Source organism: Tinamus guttatus, unplaced genomic scaffold, assembly GCF_059628265.1.
Source record: "Tinamus guttatus ecotype Peru unplaced genomic scaffold, ASM5962826v1 Tinamus_guttatus_pri_ptg000182l, whole genome shotgun sequence".
Taxonomy (NCBI): domain Eukaryota; kingdom Metazoa; phylum Chordata; class Aves; order Tinamiformes; family Tinamidae; genus Tinamus; species Tinamus guttatus.
Window position 1 is genome coordinate 96134 of NW_028288716.1, and position 22781 is coordinate 118914.

Below are 22781 nucleotides of genomic sequence, written 5' to 3' on the forward strand. Positions count from 1 at the left end.
GTCAGAAAGGTGCATGAAGGTATAAGGGAGAGAGGTGGTGAACCTGGAAGGCATTGGGAAGCAGATTTTACGGAAATAAAACCAGGTAAATATGGGTACAGATATTTATTGGTATTAGTAGACACATTCTCAGGGTGGGTGGAGGCCTTCCCCACTAAACGAGAAACAGCCCAGGTGGTAGCGGTCCCATATATGCAAACGGGACATTCTGTGGGATAAATGGGACAGTCGATGGGTTACAACAACGGTTCCCTGCGGGATTACCCTTAGGAGCATATGGGGGGGCATCCATCAGGACAGGTACATAAGAGTACAGATTTACTATGGAATAATGGTACCGCTAAGGCCTTGCCAGATAGAGTGTTTTTAATTTGTGGGGATAGAGCGTGGCAGGGAATACCTAAGAATGCCTATGGGGGACCGTGTTATTTAGGGCAACTGGCAATGATAACCCCGTCTAGAGCTAAGTTGTTAACTATGAAGGAGGAACAAAGAAGGCAAAAGTGTTCCCTTGGTTTAACACCGGAATGTGATGATAATGTACAGTTAATATCAGTAGCCGCGCGGGTGGCCTTAGCTATCTTTGTACCAGGAGCCGCAGCAGGAAATGCATTAAGGGAACTTTCGAAGTTAGCCTGTTGGAGTGAGAAGCAAGCAAATGTAACAACTGAAGTATTGGAACAACTCCTGCTCGATCAGAACAGCCTGCGACATGCACTACTACAGGATAGGGCGGCTATAGACTTCTTGCTCCTCGTGCATGGGCGTGGATGTGAAGAGTTTGAAGGACTTTGTTGTTTTAACCTGTCTGATCATAGCCAATCGATTCACCAACAATTGCGCTGGCTCAAGGAACACACTCAGAAGATAACACAGGAAGAAGGACTGATGGACGGATGGCTAGAGTCATTGTTTGGAGGGTTACCTGGGTGGACATCAGGACTGATAAAAGAAGGATTGTGCATATTTGAAATTCTGCTATTGCTGTTACTATGTATCTGTATAATAGGGAAATGTGTAATGGGGGTTATGGAAAAAGCTACAAATCGAGTTAATTCTATGCATATAATGCTTATGCAACAAACTCAGAAGAATCGAGAAAGGATTCTCTGATATGAACAAAAGAAAAAGGGGGGAATGTAAGGATTAAATAGTTAATGTAGAGTGTACTAATAAGCTAGTCAATACTTAGTCTCAAAGTGCAAGGACTCTGGATAAATGGCATGACAGGTGGCTCTGCATGGAGGGGTTGCCTATCTGCAAGGACTCCTGATATATGGCAAGTCAGGATGTTCTGCATGAAGGGGTTGCTTAAATACAAGGACTCCTGATAAATGGCAAGTCAGGATGTTCTGCATGAAGGGGTTGCCTATCCAGGTGTCCCAGTCAGCAACAAAATATAGATAACATTGACATGAAAAAAGAACAGGAAAACTGGAGGGGGAACATTTTTGGGGTAAGAACAGTATAAAAGAGGGATGACCGAAGCAGTCGGGGTCCGTGGTGTGACCCCTGCGTGGGAAAGCCCGGACCCCAGCTAGCTGGTAATACTTATTATCTTTCTCCTATTATTAAAGAGCACAATATATCGATGGTGTTTGCCTCTTTCTCCGTCAATTCGAAAACTGGACCCAACAGTAGGTTTCTAAATCTGTATGTTTACATTCTAAGGCTCTTAAAAACTGCAGGGATCCAAAATAAATAAATAAATAAAACTAATGCCTTTTTTTTCTGTTCTTTTCACTCAGGCCAAAGTGGAAAAAGAAATATAAACCCATCTTTAACGGCCCTGGTACAAGATCAAGGGTGCCACAACTACGTTGTTCAAAGTTTCATACACATCAATTCATTCTGCTGGTTCAAGGTTGGTGAAAAAGGTCAGGGGGAGAGGAAAGACAACAGAAGGAATGACAAAACCCAAATTCCAGAACTTTGTATCAGCTTGGTACCACATTAAGTATCTTTATCAGAAGGGAAGTGCATCCCTAGGAAAGGCACTAGGAGATGTGGTTGATCTTCCTGGGAGATTTTCAAGTTTCAGATGGAGAAAGGGTTGCTCTGGCTGACCTAGTGCTGGTAACAACCCCACTCCACCTACAATATCGCTGATCTCTAGAGACTCCCGCCAACCAATACTTCCAGAAGAAGAAGAATCTCCAAGTCTTTATCTGATGCAGAGCCAGCATGTACTGCATGCCACCCAAGAGATGCAATCCATGCCAGAGTCAGGTCACGCAGGCCTTGCTGCCCAAAACAGACCTGACAGGAACGGTCACAGAGCAACAACCCCCAAAGGCAGGACGAGCAGAAAGCTTTTCTAGAAACTCCACTTGGGGCCAACCTGCAAGGTTTCAGGCCACCAGTGAGCAAAGCCTGAGCCAGCACAGACAAAGCAAGATGGCGGCATTATGAGAAACCCCAGAAGAGAATGCACCCAAGGACGTGTTTTTGCTGTTGTCGACGGAAAATACAGACAAAACAGCAAATGTTTCTGGGACATCATGAGAGGATATGGACAAAACAGCAAAGACCAATTGAAAACGAAGATAAGGACCATTGTATCTTCAAAGAACTGTCTGGAACTGGGCAGTAGGACCAAAACAGGGCCTCTGAGCCAGAAGGGGACCATATATGGAAGTGAGTGGCGGGTTGTCATCAAGTGGACACAGCGAGACGACTACCAGAGGCTCTCAGAAGACCACCAAAGGGCAGAGGGCATACAAGGGTGGGGTAGATTGTAATTACTTCTGGGAAATAGCATATAGGACTGGTCCTAGAGTTTAATGCATATGTAGATAACAGGGAAATAAAAGTTTTAGCAAGCGCACCTTAGGCTGTGCACGATAGGTGGAGCTATCCCCCGTGCACCCAGCCCTGCAATAAAGCGAATGTCTGCTTCTTAATACTAAATTGGTGTTAAGAGGTTTATTCCTGGCTTCCAGTGACAGGGGCAGCAACCACTGCACTGGATTGCGGGACTTCCAGGCGCCCGCCAGGCCCAGGATCCGAGTCGCGCGCGGGAGCCGAAGAAGAAGGAAAAGGAGGAGGACAAGAAAGGAGGATGACAAGAAAGGAGGAGGAGGGGGCGGCAGTCCGGCTGGGCACCCGGGAAAGGGAAGCACTTACGTCCCAGTCCCGATTGGCCACCAGCTTCCTCGGGCCCTTCCGGGCAGAGGCCCAGGACCCGCGGGTCCGCGGGCCACGCAGCAACGACATGGGTAGACGAGGAGGCGGAAACGACCGCACTCCGCCGTAAGGGCTCACACGGATTACTCACACCCACCCGTTGGTGTGGGGACGGGGATTTTTTTTTTTTTTCTCCCCTGCTTCCGAGGGGAGGGCGGGGACAACGGCTCGCCCCACCTCTCGCGCCCCACAACACGGCCGCGCGCGACCTGGCGTACCGCCCTCCCCCAGGGAAGACGCAGGGCGCAGCGCCTCCCCCGCCGTAACCGTCCGGCGCGGCTTCTCGAACTGCGGCAGGGAGGCAGCAGCGAGCTGTGTAAGGGGGTGTCCTCTGTCATTGCTGGCAAGATCTGCCCGCCTGACCTATTTTTTTCTGCTAGTTAATATTAATTTCTTTAATATCCTTTCTTGGTGACACCCAAGCTGTCTTTCAGTGCACCTGCCAGGAAACCTGGGAATCCTCCCCCATTGGAAATATATTTCACATCCCATTAAGGATGTTGTCTCTAAGCATATGGGGGACAAGAAGGTGCTCAGGAGTAATCAGCATGGATTCATCAAGGGGAAATCATGCTTGACTAACCTGATAGCGTTCTATGACGGGATTACTAGCTAGATAGATGAGGGGAGAGCAGTGGATGTCATTTATCTGGACTTCAGCAAGGCTTTTGACCGTCCCTCACAACATCCTCCTGGGCAAGCTCCGGAAGTGTGGGATAGATGAGTCCAGGCCCCCCAGAGGAGAGGCTCAGAGACCCCCTTAGAGGAGGCCAGAAGGCTCCCAGTCCCCCATAGAGGAGGCTGAGAAGCTTAGAGGCCCCCACAGAGGAGGTCGAGAGGCTCTAGGTCCCCATATGGGAGGCTCCCAGATGCCCATAGCAGAGGCCAGGAGTCTCAGGCCCCCATAGTGGAGGCCGGGGGGCTCCCAGCTCCCCATAGCGGAGTCCAGGAGGCTCATATGAGAGACCAGGAGGCTCCCAGTTCCCCATAGTGGAGGCGAGAAGGCAACAGGGCCCCCCATATCGGACGCCAGGGGATTCCCAGTCCCCTATAGAGGAGACTGCGGGGCTCAGAGGCCCCCGTAGAGGAGGCTAGGAAGCTCCCAGACCCCCATAGTGAAGGTTGTGAGGTTCAGAGGCCCCCATTTGAGAAGCCAGGAGGATCAGAGGCCCCCATAGTGGAGGCCGGGAGGCTCCCAGTTCCTCATAGGAGAGGCTCTAGGTCCCCATATCAGAGGCCAGGAGGCTCAGAGGCCTCCATAGAAGAGACCGGGAGGCTCCCAGCACCCCATATCGAAGGCCGGGAGACTCAGAGACTCCCATATAGAAGGCCAGGATGCTCCAGGGCTGCCCATATAGCAGGCCGGGAGTCTCAGAGGCCCCGGTATTCGAGGCCAGGAGGCTCCCAGCTCCCCATATCGGAGTCCAGGAGGCTCAGGGGCCCCCATAGGAGAGGCTCATACACCCTCATAGTGGAGTCCAGGAGGCACAGAGACCCCCATAGAGGAGGCCAGGAGGCTCCCAGTTCCCCATAGTGGAGGCCAGGAGGCTCCAGGTCCCCCCATATCAGAGGCAGGGAGGCTCCCAGTCCCCCATAGGGGAGGCTGAGAGGCTTAGAGGCCCCCATAGGAGAGGCTCTGATGACCCCATAGAGGAGACTGGGAGGCTCCCAGTCCCCCATAGCGGAGTCCAGGAGGCTCAGAGGCCTCCATAGAGGAGGTCAGGGGCCTCCAGGTCCCCATAGAGGAGGCTGGGATGCTCCCAGCTCCCCATAGGAGAGCCTCTAGTCCCCTTATGGGAGCCTGGGAGGCCCCAGGGCCCCCATAGCGGAGTCCTAGACACTCCAGGACCTCCATAGCAGAGGCTCAGAGACCCCCATAGTGGAGGCTGGGAGCCTCCCAGCTCCCCATAGAGGAGCCTGGCACAATCAGAGGCCCCTATATGAGAGTCTAGGATGCTCAGAGACCCCCATAATTGAGTCCAGGATGCACAGAGACCCCCATAGCGGAGGCTGGGACACTCTCAGATCTCCTTATAGGAGGCCGGGAGCCTCTGAGCCCCCCATAGCAGAGGCTGGGAGGCTCCCAGTCCCCCACAGCGGAGTCCAGGAGGCTCAGAGGCCCTCAGAGGCCCTATCAGACACTGGGAGGCTTAGAGGCCCCCATAGAGGAGGCTGGGACCATCAGAGGCCCCCATATGAGAGGCCGGGAGGCTCAGAGACCCCCATAATTGAGTCCAGGATGCTCAAAGACCCCAATATTGGAAACTGGGACACGCCCAGATTGCCTTATAGGAGGCCAGGAGGCTCTGAGCCTCCCATAGCAGAGGCTAGGAGGCTCCCAGCCTCCTCTATGGGGAGCTGGAGCCTGCTGACCTCCTCTGTGGAGGCCTCTGAGCCTCCTGGACTCTGCTATGTGGGCCTGGGGCCTCTCAGGCTCCGATAACGGGACCTACAGCCTCTCCTATGGGGGGCTTCCCATATCTAGAAATGACAGTTATATATATCTTGAAGTTTCAGTCTTCAAAATGTTTGGTCCCTTGAGAATTCCAGATATCATTAATGCAAGATGATTATCATCATCATCATCATTAGGAAAGAATAAAGTTGTGTGGAAAAAGTAGCACTGCCTTTTACTGTGGAAATAAAGAAAATTAAGAGCTACAAAACATTAGGAGTTTTTAACTTTAGAGGAATGTTATCATACTCGTGTGAGATTTGTAAAACCTTTTCGGATTTTATGTTACACTTGATTGATTTTTTTTTTTTTCTGGAAAAGGGATCTGCTAAGAAACTTGCTTATCGGGACACTAATGACAGTTTTCTGACTCTGAACAGATAGGGTCACCATAATGCTTTTTCTTTTCCAAATTAGCAGTCTTAGTGTCCGGAGTAACACCGTGCAGTCAGTACAATCAAGTTCCAGTATCTTCTTCATCTTCAAAGGGATTGTAAGTACTGTCAGTGAAAAGGAGGACAATAAAATCAAAAAGTTGGTGAAATGTTGTTTGTTAATTGTTTTCACACTTGCACTTTTTCTATCCAGGGTTTTCAATTTTGGGTTTCTGTAACACTATGCTGGTCAGTGCATGAAGTCCTTTTGAGAGGTTTTGTAAGCAACTCTGTAACCAACCTTGTCTTTTCTAACAGATGTCATATCTGTTCCTTTATCTTCTTTGGTTCAAAACTACCAGGGTTGTTGGCAGTTGCTAACAGAATTGCTGTTGCTTTTCTTCTCCCCCTTCCTTTACCAGTCCTTTCAAAACTAAAACCTGACAACTCTTTTTTTCTAGTGTAACTGCTACTGGAGTTTTGCTGCTCTGTGTCTTCCCTGAATAAGTCTGCTTTTACTATTGCTTTCTTTTGATTTAGGACCTTCTCACACAGCTGCCTGTTGCTTTAGTATACCCAGCTAGGGATGTCATACTGTTGTCTTGAATGGCATGTGCATGCTCAACTGGGAACTTTTTTCTTCAAATGACCTAGTTGTTGCTTTAGAACAACATTTCTTTACTGGTAGATTGTAATGTGCAGCAGGAGTGAAAAGCTATTGCATAGGTGGAAGGTAGCTTTGGCGAGCAATTTAAATGTCTTATCTTAAACAGATAATTCTTCTAATCTACTACCTCCATTTTTTTTTACCTTTCTAGAGTAAATAATTGTCAAATTTTGATATCTCATTCATGGATTGTACAGGTTTCTTGTTAGAGAAGTTTTGGGGTTTGTGGGGAGGTTGTCCTTTTTTTTCTCTTGTTTGGTTGGTTGTTTTTTCTTCCTCTTTCTTTAACTTTGTGTTGTAAGACTAATTTATTTTGAATAAGACATGGCCAGCATCAGAAATACAATTTCAAAACCGCATGCAATATGGGAGGTCTGGGAATCTCCCAGCCTCCTCTATGGGGGTCTCTGAGTATCCTGGACTCAGATATGGGGTACTGGGAGCCTCCTGGTCTCTCCTATGGAAGCCTCTGAGCCTCAAAGCCTCTAATATGGGGGACTGGGAGCCTCCCGGCCTCCTCTACGGGGGCCTCTGAGCCTCCTGGATTCCTCTATGGGGGCCTCTGAGCCTCCCACCCTTATCTATGGGGGTCTGGGAGCTTCCCAGACTCCTCTACAGGGGCCTTTGAGCCTCCCGGCTTCATCTATGGGGGACTGGAGCCTCCTGGCCTCCACTATGGAGAACTGGGAGCCTCCTGGCCTCTCATATGGGAGCCGGGAGCCTCCTGACCTCCACTATGCGGGCCTCAGAGCCTCCTGGCCTCTGAATGTCCTGGCCTTCTCTATGGGGTCCCCTGAGCCTCCTGGATTCGGATATGGGGAGCTGGGAGCCTCCCAGCCTCCGATACGGGGGCCTCTGAGCCTCCCGGCCTTCGCTATGGGGGGCCCTGGCACCTCCCGGTCTCCTCTATGGGGGCCTGTGAGCCTCCTGGACTCCACTATTGGGGTCTGGGAGTCTCCTAGCCACTTCTATGGGGATGTATGAGCATTTCCTATGGGGGTCTGGGAGTCTCCCAGCCTCCTCTATGAGGGTCTCCGAGCCTCTCCTATGGGGGCCTGGAGACTCCCAGTCTCCGCTATGGGGGACTCTGAGCTTCCTGGACTCCTCTATGAGGGCCTCTGAGCCTCCCACCCTTCTCTATGGGGGTCTGGGAGCTTCCCAGACTCCTCTACGGGGGCCTTTGAGCCTCCCGGCTTCATCTATGGGGGACTGGAACCTCCTGGCCTCCGATATGGGAGGCCCTGTTGCCTCCTGGCCTCCACTACGGGGAACTGCGAGCCTCCTGGCCTCTCATATGGGGGTCTCTAAGCCTCCTGGTCTCTGCTATGGGGGCCCTGGGGCCTCCCGGCATCCCATATGGGGACCTAGAGTCTCTCCTATGGGGGCCTGGGAGCCTGTGGGGGCCTCTGAGCGTCCTGGACTACGCGATGGGGGTCACTGAACCTCCTGGCTTCTCATATAGGGGCCTCTGAATGTCCCAGCCTTCTCCATGGGGGCCTCTGAGCCACCTGGACTCGGATATGGGGAGCTGGGAGCCTCCTGGCCTCCAATGTGGGGGGCCCTAGAGCCTCCCGGCCTTCGTGATGCGGGGCCCTGGCGCCTCTCGGTCTCCGATATGGGGGTCTCTGAGCCTCTCCTATGGGGGGCCTGGAGCCTCCTGGACTCCGCTATGGGGGCCTCGGAGCCTCCTAGACTCCGCCATGGGGAACTGGAGCCTTCTGGTCTCCAAAATGGTGACCTAGAGCCTCTCCTATGGGGGGCCTGGGGCCTCCCGCCCTCCAATATGGGGACCTAGAGCCCCTCCTATGAGGGCCTCTGAGCCTCCTGGACTCCACTATGGGGGACTAGGAGCCTCCTGGCCTCTGCTATGGGAGCCTAAGAGCCTCCTAGCCTCCCATACAGGGATCTGGGAGTCTCCTGGCCTCCGCTATGGGGGACTCTCAGCCACCTGGACACCACTATGGGGGACTCTGAGCCTCCTGGCCTCTCATATGGGGGCCTCTGAGCCTCCCGGCCTCCGACATGCGGGACTGGAAGACTCCTGGCCTCCTCTATGGGGGTCTCTGAGCCTCTCTTTATGGGGGGGCTGGGAGCCTCCCAGTCTCCAATATGGGGCCCTGGGAGCCACCTGCCTTCTCATATAGGGGTCTCTGCGCCTCCCGACATCCGATATGGAGGCCTCTGAGCCTCTCCTATGGGGGGCTCTAAAGCCTCCCAGCCTCTGATATGGGGGACTGGGAGCCTCCTGGCCTCTCATGCAGGAGTCTCTGAGCCTCCTGGCCTACACTATGGGGTCTCTGAGCCTCCTGGCACCTCATATAGGGGCCTCTGAGAGTCCCAGCTTACTCTATGGGGTCTCTGAGCCTCCTGGCCTCTCATATAGGGGCCTCTGAATGTCCCAGCCTTCTCTGTGAGGACCTCTGAGCCTCCTGGACTTGGATATGGGGAGCTGGGAGCCTCCCAGTCTCCTCTATGGGGGCCTCTGAGCCTCCCAGCCTCCAAAATGGGGGGCCCTGGAGCCTCCTGGTCTCCCATATGGTGGTCTCTGTTTCTCCTGGAGTCAGATATCGGGGTCTGGGAGCCTCCCTGCCTCCTCTATGGAGGCTTCGGAGCCTCTCCTATGGGGGCCTCTAAAGCCTCCCAGCCTCTGATATGGGCGACTGGGAGCCTCACGGCCTCTCATACAGGAACCTCTGAGACTGCTGTACTCTGCTATGGGTGTCTGGGAGCCTCCCATATGAGGACCTAGAGCCTCTCAACCGCCTCTGTGGGGGCCTCTGAGCCTCCTGGCCTCCGACATGGGAGGCTAGAAGACGCCTGGCCTCCTCTATGGGGGTCTCTGAGCCTCTCCTATGGGGGGCCTGGAGCCTCCTGGACTACATTTTGGGTGCCCTGGGGCCTCCCGGCCTCCGATATGGGAACCTAGAGCCTCTCCTATGGGGGCCTGGGAGCCTCCTGGCCTCCTCTTTTGGGGTTCCTGAGACTCCTGGACTCCACTTATGGGGGTCACTGAACCTCCTGGTTTCTCATATGGCCTCTGAATGTCCCAGCCTCCGATATGGGGAGCTTCCCAGGCTCCTCTACAGGGGCCTCTGAGTGTCCTGGCCTCCGATATGGGGGGCCCTGAAGCCTCCTGGACTCCACTATGGGGAACTGGGAGCCTCCTGGCTTCTCATATGGGAGCCTCTGAGCCTTCTGAACTCCACTATGCGGAGCTGGGAGCCTCCCGGCCTCATCATTGGGGGCCTCAAAGCCTTCCAGCCTCTGATATGGGGGACTGCAAGCCTCCTGGCCTCTCATACAGGAACCTCTGAGCCTCCTGAACTCCGATATGGGGGTCTGGGAGCCTCCCGGACTCTCATATGCGGGTCTCCGAGCCTCCCGGCCTCCTCTATGGGGGACTGGGAGCCTCCGATATAGGGACCTAGAGCCTCTCGACCTCCTCTGTGGGGGTATCTGGGCCTCCTGGACTCCGATATGGGGAGCTGGGAGCCTCCTGGCCACCTCTATGGGGGTCTCTGAGCCTCTCCTATGGGGGGCCTGGAGCCTCCTGGACTCCGCTATGGGGGCCCTGGGGCCTCCCGGCCTACAATATGGGGACCTAGAGCCTCTCCTATGGGCGGGCTGGGAGCCTCCCAGCCTCCAATATGGGGGCGTCTGAGCCTCCTGGACTCCACTACTGGGGTCTGAGAGTCTCCCAGTCCCCTCTATGCGGGTCTCCCAACCTCTCCTATGGGGTCCTGGAGACTCCTGGTCTCTGCTAGGGGGGCCTCTGAGCCTCCTGGACTCCACTATGGGGGACTAGAAGCCTCCTGGCCTCCGCTATGGGGGGCTCAGAGCTCCCCAGCCTCCCATACAGGGATCTGGGATTCTCCTGGCCTCCGCTATGGGGGACTCTGAGCCACCTGGACACCACTATGGGGGACTCTGAGACTCCTGGCCTCTCATATGGGGGCCTCTGAGCCTCCCGGCCTCCGACATGCGGGACTGGAAGACTCCTGGCCTCCTCTATGGGGGTCTCTGAGCCTCTCCTCTGGAGGGCTGGGCGTCTCCTGGTCTCCGATATGGGGACCTGGAGCCTCTCCTATAGGGGGCCTGAAGCCTCCCGGTCTCCAATACGGGGCCCTGGCAGCCTTCTGGCCACTCACAGAGGGGCCTCTGAGCCTCCCGGCCTCCGACATGGGGACCTGGATACTCTCAATCTCCTCTATGGGGCTCTCTGAGCCTCTCCTATGCGGGGCCTGAAGCCACTTGGCCTCCTCTATGGGGACCTATGAGCCTCTCTTATGGGGGCCTGGAGCCTCCTGGACTACACTATGGGGGTCTCTGAGCCTCCTGGCACCTCATATAGGGGCTCTGAGTGTCCCAGCTTACTCTATGGGGGACTCTGAGCCTCCTGGACTCCACTATGGGGGTCTCTGAGCCTCCTGGCCTCTCATATAGGGGCCTCTGAATGTCCCAGCCTTCTCTATGAGGGCCTCTGAGCCTCCTGGACTCGGATATGGGGAGCTGGGAGCCTCCCAGCCTCCTCTATGGGGGCCTGAGAGCCTCCTGGACTCAGATAGGGGGAGCTGGAAGCCTCCTGGCCTCCTCTATGGGGGCCTCTGAGCCTCCTGGACTCGGATATGGGGAGCTGGGAGCCTCCCGGCCTCCGATACAGGGGCCTCTGAGCCTCCCAGCCTCCAATATGGGGGGCCCTGGAGCCTCCTGGTCTCCAATATGGTGGTCTGAGTCTCCTGGAGTTGGATATGGGGGTTTGGGAGCCTCCCGGCCTCCTCTATGGGGTCTCTGAGCCTCCTGGACTCCTCTATGGGGGCCTCTGAGCCTCCCAGCCTTCGCTATGGGGGTCTGGGAGCTTCCCAGCCTACTCTACGGGGGCCTTTGAGCCTCCCAACCTCCTCTATCGGGGATTGGGGGCCTCCCAGCCTCAGATATGAGGGACCCTGGAGCCTCCTGGCCTCCACTATGGGGAACAGGGAGCCTTCTGGCCTCTCATATGGGGGCCTCTGAGCCTTCTGGACTCCGCTATGGGGAGCTGGAAGCCTCCCAGCCTCTCCTCTATGAGGGCCTCTAAGCCTTCCAGCCTCTGATATGGGGGACTGGGAGCCTCATGGCCTCTCATATAGGAGCCCCTGAGCTTTCTGCCCTCTGTTATGGGGGTCTGGGCACCTCCGATATGAGGATCTAAGGCCTCTCGACCTCCTCTGTGGGGGCGACTGGGAGCCTACTGGCCCCTGCTATGGGGAGCTGGGAGCCTCCTGGCCACCTCTATGGGGGTCTCTGAGCCTCTCCTATGGGGGGCCTGGAGCCTCCTGGACTCCGCTATGGGGGCCCTGGGGCCTGCCGGCCTCCAATATGGGGACCTAGAGCCTCTCCTACGGGGGGCTGGGAGCCTCCCAGCCTCTGCTATGGGGTCCTCTGAGCCTCCTGGCCTCCAATATGGGGGGCCCTGGAGCCTCCTGGTCTCCAATATGGTGGTCTGAGTCTCCTGGAGTTGGATATGGGGGCCTCTGAGCCTCCCAGCCTTCCCTATGGGAGTCTGGGAGCTTCCCAGCCTCTTCCACGGGGACCTCTGAGCCTCCCGGCCTCCTCTATGGGGGACTGGGAGCCTCTGATATGGGGATCTAGAGCCTCTCGACCTCCTCTGTGGGGGCCTCTGGGCCTCCTGGCCTCCGATATGGCGAGCTGGGAGCCTCCTGGCCACCTCTATGGGAGTCTCTGAGCCTCTCCTATGCGGGGCTGGGAGCCTCCCGGCCTCCAATATGGGGGCCTCTGAGCCTCCTGGACTCCACTATTGGGGTCTGGGAGCCTCCCAGCCTCCTCTATGGGGGTCTGTGAACCTCAGCTATAGGGGCCTGGAGACTCCCGGTCTCCACTATGGGGGTCTCTGAGCCTCCTGGCCTTTCATATAGGGCCTTCTGAGTGTCCCAGATTTCTCTATGGGGGCCTCTGAGCCTCCTGGACTCGAATATGGGGAGCTGGAAACCTCCCGGTCTCCGATATGGGGGCAACTGAGCCTCTCGGCCTCCAAAATGGGGGGCCCTGGCGCCTCCGGGTCTCCTCTGTGGAGGCCTCTGGGCCTCCTGGACTCCACTATTGGGGTCTGGGAGTCTCCCAGCCTCCTCTACGGGGGACTGGGAGCCTCCCAGGCTCCGATATAGGGGCCTCTGAGCCTCCCGGCCTCCACTATGGAGGCCTCTGAGCCTCCTGGCTTCTCATATGGGGGCATTTGAGCCTACCAGCCTCTTCTGTGGGTGCCTCTGAGCCTCCTGGACTCCATTATTGGGGTCTGGGAGTCTCCCAGACTTCTCTATGGGGGTCTATGAGCCTCCTGGACTACACTATGGGGGTCTCTGAGCCTCCTGGCATTTCATATAGGGGCCTCTGAATGTCCCAGTCTTCTCTATGAGGGCCTCTGAGCCTCCTGGACTCCGCCATGGGGAGCTGGGAGCCTCCCGGCCTCCTCTATGGGGGCCTCTGAGCCTCCTGGCTTCTCATATGGGGGCCTCTGAGCCTCCCAGTCTCCTCTATGGGGACCTCTAAAGCCTCCCAGCCTCTGATATGGGCGACTGGGAGCCTCCTGGCCTCTCATACAGGAGCCTCTGAGCCTCCTGGCCTCCACTATGGGGATCTCTGAGCCTCTCTTATGGGAGGCCTGGAGCCTCCTGGACTACACTATGGGGGTCTCTGAGCCTCCTGGCCTCTCACATAGGGGCCTCTGAATGTCCCGGCCTTCTCTATGGGGTCCCCTGAGCCTCCTGGACTCGGATATGGGGAGCTGGGAACCTCCTAGCCTCCGATACGGGGGCCTCTGAGCCTCCCGGCCTTCGCTATGGGGGGCCCTGGCACCTCCCGGTCTCCTCTATGGGGGCCTGTGAGCCTCCTGGACTCCACTACTGGGGTCTGGGAGTCTCCTAGCCACTTCTATGGGGATGTATGAGCATTTCCTATGGGGGTCTGGGAGTCTCCCAGCCTCCTCTATGAGGGTCTTCAAGTCTCTCCTATGGGGGCCTGGAGACTCCCAGTCTCCGCTATGGGGGTCTCTGAGCCTCCTGGCCTCTCCTGTGGAGGCCTCCGAGCCTCCCAGCCTCCTCTATAGGGGCCTCTGAGCCTCTTGGACTCTGATATGGGGGACTGGGAGCATCCAGGCCTCCACTATGGGGTCTCTGAGACTCCCAGCCTTCGCTTTGGGGGTCTGGGAGCTTCCCAGCCTCTACTATGGGAGCCTCTGTGCCTCCCAGCCTCCTCTATGCCGGACTGGGAACCTCTTGGCCTCCGATATGGGGCGCCCTGGAGACTCCAGGCCTCCACTATGGGGACCTGGAGCTTCCTGGCCTCTCATATGGGAGCCCTGGAGCCTCCCGGAGTCCGCTATGGGGACTCCGAGCCTCCCAACCTCCGATGTGAGGACCTCTGACCCTCTCCTATGGGGGGCCTCTAAGCCTCCCATCCTCTGATATGGGCGTCTGGGAGCCTCTGATATGGGGACCTAGAGCCTCTTGACCCCCTCTGTGGGGGCCTCTGAGCCTCTCCGATGGGGGGCCTCCCGGCCTCTGATATGGGGACCTAGAGCCTGTCCCATGGGGGTAGGGAGCCTCCCGGCCTCCTCTGTGGGGGCCTCTGAGCCACCTGGACTCCACTATTGGGGTCTGGGAATCTCCCAGTCTTGTCTATGGGGGCCTCTGAGCCTCCTGGACTCGGATATGGTGAGCTGGGAGCCTCTCGGCCTCTAATATGGGGGGCCCTGGCACCTCCTGGTCTCCGATATGGGGGTTTCTGAGCCTCTCCTATGGGGGTCTGGGAGCCTCCTGGCTTCCGATACGGGGGGCCCTGGAGCCTTCTGGCCTCCACTATTGGGAACTGCAAGCCTTCTGGCTTCTCATATGGGGGTCTCTAAGCCTCCTGGTCTCTGCTACGGGGAGCTGTGAGCCTCCCAGCCTCCTCTATGGGGGCCTGTCCGCCTCCCCTATGGGGGGCCTCTAAGCATCCCAGCCTCTGATATGGGGGACTGGGAGCCTCCCGGCCTCCTCTATGGGGTCTCTGAGCCTCCTGGACTCCTCTATGAGGGCCTCTGAACCTCCCACCCTTCTCTATGGGGGTCTGGGAGCTTCCCAGACTCCTCTACGGGGGCCTTTGAGCCTCCCGGCTTCATCTATGGGGGACTGGAACCTCCTGGCCTCCGATATGGGAGGCCCTGTTGCCTCCTGGCCTCCACTACGGGGAACTGCGAGCCTCCTGGCCTCTCATATGGGGGTCTCTAAGCCTCCTGGTCTCTGCTATGGGGGCCCTGGGGCCTCCCGGCCTCCTCTGTGGGGGCCTCTGAGCGTCCTGGACTACGCTATGGGGGTCACTGAACTTCCTGGCTTCTCATATAGGGACCTCTGAATGTCCCAGCCTTCTCTATGCGGGGCCTCTGAGCCACCTGGACTCGGATATTGGGAGCTGGGAGCCTCCCGGCCTCCGATATGGGGGGCCCTGGAGCCTCCCAGCCTTCGTGATGCAGGGCCCTGGCGCCTCTCGTTCTCCGATATGGGGGCCTCTGAGTCTCCCCTATGGGGGGTCTGGGAGGCTCCAAGCCTCCTCTGTGGGGGCCTCGGAGCCTCCTAGACTCCGCCATGGGGAACTGGAGTCTTCTGGTCTCCAAAATGGGGACCTAGAGCCTCTCCTATGGGGGGCCTCGAGCCTCCTGGCCTCTGATATGGGGGACTGGGAGCCTCTGATTTGGGCACCTAGAGCCTCTCGACCTCCTCTGAGGGGGCCTCTGAGCCTCCTGGCCTCCACTATAGGCGTCTCTGAGCCTCTCCTATGGCGGGCCTCCTGGCCTCCGATATGGGGACCTAGAGCCTGTGCCATTGGGGTAGGGAGCCTCCCAGCCTCCTCTGTGGGGGCCTTTAAGCCTCCTGGTCTTGGATATGGGGAGCTGGGAGCCTCTTGGCCTCCAATACGGGTGCCCCTGGCACCTACCGGCCTCCACTATGGAGGACTCTGAGCCTCTCCTATGTGGAGTCTGGGAGGCTCCAAGCCTCCTCTGTGGGGGCCTTGGAGCCTCCTAGACTCCGCCATGGGGGACGGGAGCCTTCCTGTCTCCAAAATGGGGACCTAGAGCCTCTTCTACTGGCTGGAGCCTCCTGGTCGCCACTACGGGGGCCTCTGAGCCTACTAGCTTCTCATATGGGGGCCTCTGAGCCTCCCAGCCTCCTCTACTGGGGCCTCTGGGCCTCCCGGCCTTCACTATGGGGGGCCCTGGCACCTCCCCGTGTCTTCTCTGAGTGCCTGAGTCTTCTGGACTCAGATATGGGGAGCTGGGAGCGTCCCAGCCTCTCATACGGGGGCCTCTGAGCCTCCCAGCCTTCGCTATGGGGGGCCCTGGCACCTCCCGGCCTCCTCTACGGGGGCCTCTGAGCCTCCCAGTCTCCTCTATGGGCGATCTGGGGCCTTCCAGCCTCCAACATGGGGACCTAGAGCCTCTCCTATTGGGAGTGGGAGCCTCCTGGCCTGCTGCCTTTCAGCTTCAATTGCCTCGTCGTTACCTCGAGCGAGCACGGGCGCCACCACCCGGGAATCCGGGCCAAATGAGCACAGACACCAATATGGTGGATGCAGCAAATGGCGTTTATTGCAGGTACATCCGAACTTATATAGGGCGCCTGTGTGCGGAAGCACGCCCCGTAGCCAATAGCGATAACATCGCCTTATACGGGCACGTGCCCATCTCCCCTGCACGTGCCCATCTCCCCTATTCTTTCCGCATAGCACGAGATCTTCCGACCGCCGTACCCTACATCTCCCCCTCCCCTAGACATCCTATGTCAACGTAAACGTCCCATGTTAACCCAAACATCCCATGTTAACCTAAACATCACTACTTTGAACGAACTGCCACAAAACCTGCAACAATAGGATAACACACAAGTGCGGCAGCCTTTTCTCATCGCGTCTACGAGGGTTTCGCTCCTCCGGCTTCCTCGTCTCCTCCAGACAGGCGTGCGGGTTGCGAGGACGTCCCACAATTCGGTCCTGTAAGAGAAGACTTGCAGCCGCTATTAGTCTTAAGGTCCGGCCTCACCCATCTTGCCGGCACCCATTTGATTATTCCCTGCCGTCGCACAGCTGCATAACCCCTTCCCTGGGTTACCAGGTCCCAGCCGGGTTCCCAAACCCCCTGTTCCGGGAATCTGACCAGAACTGGAGGTCCGTCCTCCACAGCTGCGACCGCCCAATGTTTATCTATTGATGTCTTGTTCTCGTCACCCCGGACAAAGTGGTTTAGCGAGTATAACGCTCGCATTAAAATTTCTGGTTGCTTCACCACGGGGATTCCTTGGGGATGTCCTTCCCCCTCCCCAAGAACCCTAATCTTCTCTTTGAGTGTTTGGTTCGCTCTCTCAACTATAGCCTGCCCCTGACTGTTGTATGGGATTCCATGTACCAGACGGATCCCCCACTTCTCGGCCCAGTCCTGTGTGGACTGAGCCGTGAAGCAAGAGCCGTTGTCTGTCTTGATGGTGTGTGGAACACCTAGCCAGGCAATGACAGTAGTCTAGTGTTGCTGTGCGGCACGTGCAGTCACCTTGCGGTGCTGCGTAGCCATGATTATCCCACTGTGCGTATCCACCGTGACGGCCAGCCATAGTTGCGGCTTCAAGAGAGGGCAGAGGGTAAAGTCAGACTGCCATACTTGATTCGCCTGCAGCCCTCGTGAGTTGACTCCTGCTCCCCAAAGGCTTGACCGCTGGCAGTACGGGCAAGCTGCCACCACGTCTCTAGCCGCCGCTAGTGGGATCCCGCAATGCTTTGCTAACGCTTTGGCTCCTATATGTAGGTACTCGTGCACCTCTCGGGCACGTGCAGCAGTCCAAACCCCTTTTGCAGCCTCATCAGCTTTCTGATTGCCTTCTTGGTAGTATCCCGCTAGGGAGTCATGGCTTCTTACATGCACAATGGAGGCCGTGGCCGTTCTATACTGTAACACTTCCTCCAGCATGATTGCTATTGGGGTTCCTGCCCATCCGGGGGCGGCCATGTTAAGCAGTAGCTTATAAACAAACATTGAGTCAGTAACTATGTTCACATGCTGTCCCGGCCAGATTCTCAAAGCATGAGCGACCGCGGTAGCTTCCAGATATTGTATAGTACTGCCCGGTACGGTAATCCTGACCCTTTCCCAGGTAATATCACGCCATACTACAACAGCTGAGTCAGTCGTGGAGGAGGCATCGGTGAAGACCGTAAGGCCCTCCCTCGGCTCGCTCAACACTCATGGGGTGCACCGTAGTGCAACGAGTGGCAGGTGCCGGTATAGTTCCAAGGCGGGGCCGTGTTTCACCTCCCCAGGGTACCCTTCTATGGCCACAAGCAGACTGCTCTGCTCTTGCATCGCTTCATCCCATAATTCCTTTTTAATTGGCACCCACACCGCAGTCGGTTCAACGCCAAAATGTCTGATGCATGTGGCCCTGCCTTTAATGATTAGCTTAGCCATCGCCGTTAAATAGGACATGTAGGCTGTTGTCAGTTGCTTGGACAAGATCCACCATAGGGCATGTGGTCTCTCGGGGTTCCCTTGTCCTAACAGCCCCACGGCTCCCCTTCTTGTTACATTTAGGTATAGCTCAACAGGGCGCGCCGGGTCCCACCTGCAAAGGTGGCTTTCAGAGGCTAGGCTTTCGATCTTTTTTAGGGCCTCGATAGCTGCGGGCGTCAGTTCCCGCTTCTCCCATGGGTGCTGGCCCTTCAGCAGTTCGAACAACGGTGTCATGAGGTCGGTAGGTATGCCAACCAAGGCGCGCAACCACTGAATCGCCCCTACCAACTTCTGAACATCATGCAAGGTTCTCACCTCCAGGTCAAGTTTGATCGGCTGTGGACGGACGGTTTCAGGAAGGATTTGTGTCCCTAAGTAAGACACCAAACCACCTCTCTGCGTCTTTGCCTCCTGAATATACAGCCCTTCCTGCTGTAGATGATCAACCACCTCCTTTTCCAGTTTGTCAGTAGCCTGCTGCGTGGCTGTAGCCAGCAGCAAATCGTCCATGTAATGGATGATCACCGCCCCGGGGTGGCGGTCACGAATGGGTTGCAATGCTTGGGCCACTAACCTCTGGCAAATAGTTGGGGAGTTTTTCATCCCCTGAGGGAGCACCTTCCACTGATATCTCTGCGCTGGCTCTCTCAGGTTCGCAGCTGGGACTGTAAAGGCAAATTTCTCACAGTCCTGAGGGGCCAGTGGGATCGAGAAGAAACAGTCTTTGATGTCCATTACCACGACCGGCCATCCTCGAGGGATCGCCGCGGGTAGTGGAAGCCCCAGCTGAAGAGCCCCCATGTCCTTCATTCTCTTATTTACCTCTCTTAAGTCGTGTAGCAATCTAAACTTACTTTTATCCTTCTTTAGAATGACAAAGATAGGCGTATTCCATGGGCTCAGGCTCGGCTCTAAATGTCCTTGATCCAATTCGTGTTGTATAATGGCCCGTGCGGCCACCAGCTTCTGTTGAGTTAAGGGCCACTGCTCTACCCACACCGGCTCCTCTGTTTTCCATTTCAAGGGAGTGGCCTTGTTAGGGCTCAGCAGGTAAGCAGTCGCCCCCACGCTAAATTTGTCAGGCGAATGCCGAGTTGAGCCAATACGTCACGCCCGATTAGGGATTCCTGTATTGTCACTATGAATGGGCGGACAATCGCTTGCATGGGGGGCCTTCCCGGGTCCTCTAATTCACACGCCAGAGGCACAGCACTGCATCGTGCGTCCGTTGTTCCCCCCACCCCATCTAGCAAGCCCGCTGGGGATGCCGGCCAGGTGGCCGGCCAGTTGCTTTCTGGTATGCACGTTACATCTGCCCCTGTATCAATTAACATTGTGAGCTCTAATATCTTTGGGGTCACCAGCGGGGGGCCGTGAAGGTGCACCTTCCTCCCTCCCCAGGGTGCCCCGTCGGATATGCCCTGGGGCTCTGCTTCCACCCTCCTTGGCGGGGGGGGCGCGCACTCGCGGAGAAGGGCGGCCCCCCCTCGCCCCTCCCCGCCCAGAGTTTCCCTGCGACCTCCGGCAGTCTCGGCCCGATGCCCTTTGGCCGTCAGCTCCCCCACGGAGTACCCCCCCCCCGGAGGAGGAGTCGTCTGACCCCTCCCCCGCCTCCTCTCTCAACATCGACAAAGGCGCTGGCCGTCTCCCGGCGGCGCCATGAACCCTCTGGGGTGCCCTCCGAGGCGGTTCATCCTCTTCTGGAGGGTATTGAGGTCGCAGGAGCATCCCTGGAACCCAATCTCTGGGGTCGTCCACTACTATCGGCATCGGTGGGGCTGTCGGGACTAGACGTTCCCCTTGATTTACGTGGCCGCCACCTCCCGGATCGTCCTCAGCAGGGGACTGGTCTAACCGCCGCTCCGCGGCCTGCAGTTCCTCCCAAGGGTACGCAGGGGGCCTCCCCTCCCCATCCCTGGCTGCCGGATAGACTTGTGGCGCTTCTTCCACCCCCCCAATTCTCGGCTCCCCGGCCCCGGAATCCCTTCCATCGGCCTCTTCCCCTTCCTTGACCACGTGTCTCGGAGCCCCCGCAGTATCGGTCACGCCCACTGCCTCCCGCGCTGTTTCCCAGGACTCGCTCTCTTCCTGAGTTCTTTGTAAAAGTTGCCTGATAGTTCCCCAAGTCTTCAATTCTTTTGCCGATTTACTACTCATACTGTACTCCGCTAGTGCAGTAGTACAGTCTGCCCAATGCTGGGGAAACACAACATCCCCGGCATTGCGAATCGCCCCATCCTTTCAGGAGCCGCTCGATGCAGTTTCACAGAAACATCTCATTCCCGAGCACACACTAACACGACCTTCACCGTCGTCGCCCCATCCTTTCAGGAGCCGCTCGATTAACTGCACTAAGTTTCACAGAAACATCCCATTCCCGAGCACACGCTAACACGACCTTCACTGTTGCGCCTCCATGGAGTTCTCGCCGCTTCCCCGGCCGCCCCATCTTTCAGGAGCCGCCCGCCGAATCACGTTGGGGTCACCACTTGCTGCCTTTCGGCTTCACTGGCCTCTGCTATTGGGGTCTCTGAGCCTCCTGGCCTCTGATATGGGGGGCTGTAGGGAAATGCTGTGCTGAAGATCTGCAGTGCTGAGAAGAGCCTGTGCGGTCGGGACCTAGCAACCCTCCTGGCAACCAATCACAACGAGTCTGGAAACCCCTCAGCTGCTTGTAGGGATCAATATCCGTGCACTTCGGTAATAACCGGAGCGAGACCTGACCTCATCTTAAGTCCGTGTCTTGTGGTCCGGCTCAGCTCCCGGAAAGGCCGTGCAGTTATTCTGCGCTGCTCCAACAGCTGGCGCCCGAACAGGGACCCGGCGGCAGGAACGCTGGGAGCCGGTGGCAGAGGAGCAAACAGCAGGAAAGTTGCTGCGACAGGTGGAAGATCCTGGGTCGCTGCGGCTTGATGGAGGATCGAGGAGCCAGGAAGTGGCGTCCGCTGTGAGGGATTCTCTGCTACCAGTCGGGCCTGGCTGCTGCAAAAGGAAAAAGGGGGAATTAGAGAGGAATGGGTAGAGAGCCGCGGCCAGGGCTGCCCAGCAGGGCTGCTCAATCCCAGCTTTCAGGTCTCAGTGGAAGCACAACGGGAATGCTGGCTAGGGGATAAGGAAGCAGGCCAAGGTCAGAGGGAATAAAAGAGCTGCTGAACTAAAAGGAGGAGCTGAACAAGTCGGTGGGCTGGAAGGGTCTCGGTTACATCATTGTCTGCCAATCAGGAGCCTGTGCAGTGACATCACTAACTGCCACAATCAGATCAATGTGCTGCCTGAGAGCGAATAAACAAGCAGGATCCTGTAACTACCATTGAGGGGGCGTCCTGACTGCGGCCGACCTCCTACAGGGGACATGGAGGGACATGAGGGACACGGGGAGACACGGTGGGACTCAGGGGACATGGGGGGACATGCTGGGACATGGTGGGACTCGGGGGGACATAGAGAGACATGGGGACACATGGAGGGGACACTGGGGGACACAGGGAACACGGGCGGACACAGGGACACACGGAGGGACACGCAGCTGACACAGGGAACACACGGGGACATGCAGGGGACACAGGGACACATGGAAGGATACACGGGGACACACGGAGGGACACGCAGCTGACACAGGGGACATGGGACACGCAGGTGACACACAGGGGACACATGGAGGACACACGGGGATACGCAGGTGACACAGGGGACACACAGGGACACAGGACACATGGGGACATGCGGTGCCACTCCCGGCGTCCCCAGGCACCGGCGGCTCCCGCGCCACCTCGTGCAGCAGCCCCAGAGGCTCTCGCGGCGCAGCCAGGACGCCCGGTGCCAGCGCAGCCCCGCGGTGGCCTGTGGCGGGGACGGGCCAGCGCAGCCCCAGGGACCCAACGGTCCCGTGTCCCTGTGCGGCCCCCCAAAGCCCCCACGTTCCCCCACGTTACCCCTCCTCCCCCCTGCAACCCCATCCCCCCATGTCCTTGTGTCCCCTCCATGTCCACCCGCGTCCACCCACGTCCCTCCGTGTCCCCCCGTGTCCCTTCATGTTCCCATTCCCCCATGTCCCCGTATCCCCAAGTCCCCCCCATTCCCCTTGTGTCCCTGTGTCCCCCCTACGTCCCCCCATTTCCCTCTATGTCCCTGTGCCCTCCGCATCCCCTTGTGTCCCTGTGTCCCCCCTACGTCCCCCCATTTCCCCCTATGTCCCTGTGCCCTCCGCATCCCCTCGTGTCCCTGCGTCCCTCCATGTCTCCCCAAGGTCCCCATGTCCCTCTATTGCCCCCCATGACTCCCATGTCCCCCCCATGTCCCTATCGTGTCCCATCATGCTCCCATTCCCCCATGTCCCATTTCCCCCATGTCCCCATTCCCCACCATGTCCCCGTGTTCCCCTGAGTCCCCTACGTCCCCCTGTCCCCTCCCCATGTCCCCCACATCCCCTCGCGTCCGCATGTCCCCACCGTGTCCCCATGTCCCTCCATGCCCCTTTACCCCTGTGTCTCTGCCACGCCCCCACATCCCACATCCCCCATCTCCCCATGTCCCCGTGTCCCTCCGCCACGAGCTGTCCTACCCGGCAGCTCCAGC

The 22781-nt window shown here is 57.4% G+C and overlaps 1 protein-coding gene across 1 annotated transcript; it reads left to right on the forward strand.

Annotated features, from left to right (window-relative positions):
* Nucleotides 1–276: 276 nt before the first annotated feature.
* On the forward strand, nt 277–3256 carry LOC148594934 (uncharacterized). The gene is made up of 2 exons (XM_088523355.1): nt 277–899; nt 3151–3256. The coding sequence occupies exons 1-2, from the start codon at nt 277–279 to the stop codon at nt 3254–3256; spliced, it is 729 nt and encodes a 242-aa protein (XP_088379481.1).
* Nucleotides 3257–22781: the final 19525 nt, after the last annotated feature.

Coding starts and splice junctions, on each gene's coding strand:
- LOC148594934 (XM_088523355.1), top strand. CDS start 277: ATGGGGGGGCATCCATCAGGACAGGTACATAAGAGTACAGATTTACTA. Junction 900..3,150: donor GAAGGACTGATGGACGGATG/GCTAGAGTCATT, acceptor ATTGGCCACCAG/CTTCCTCGGGCCCTTCCGGG.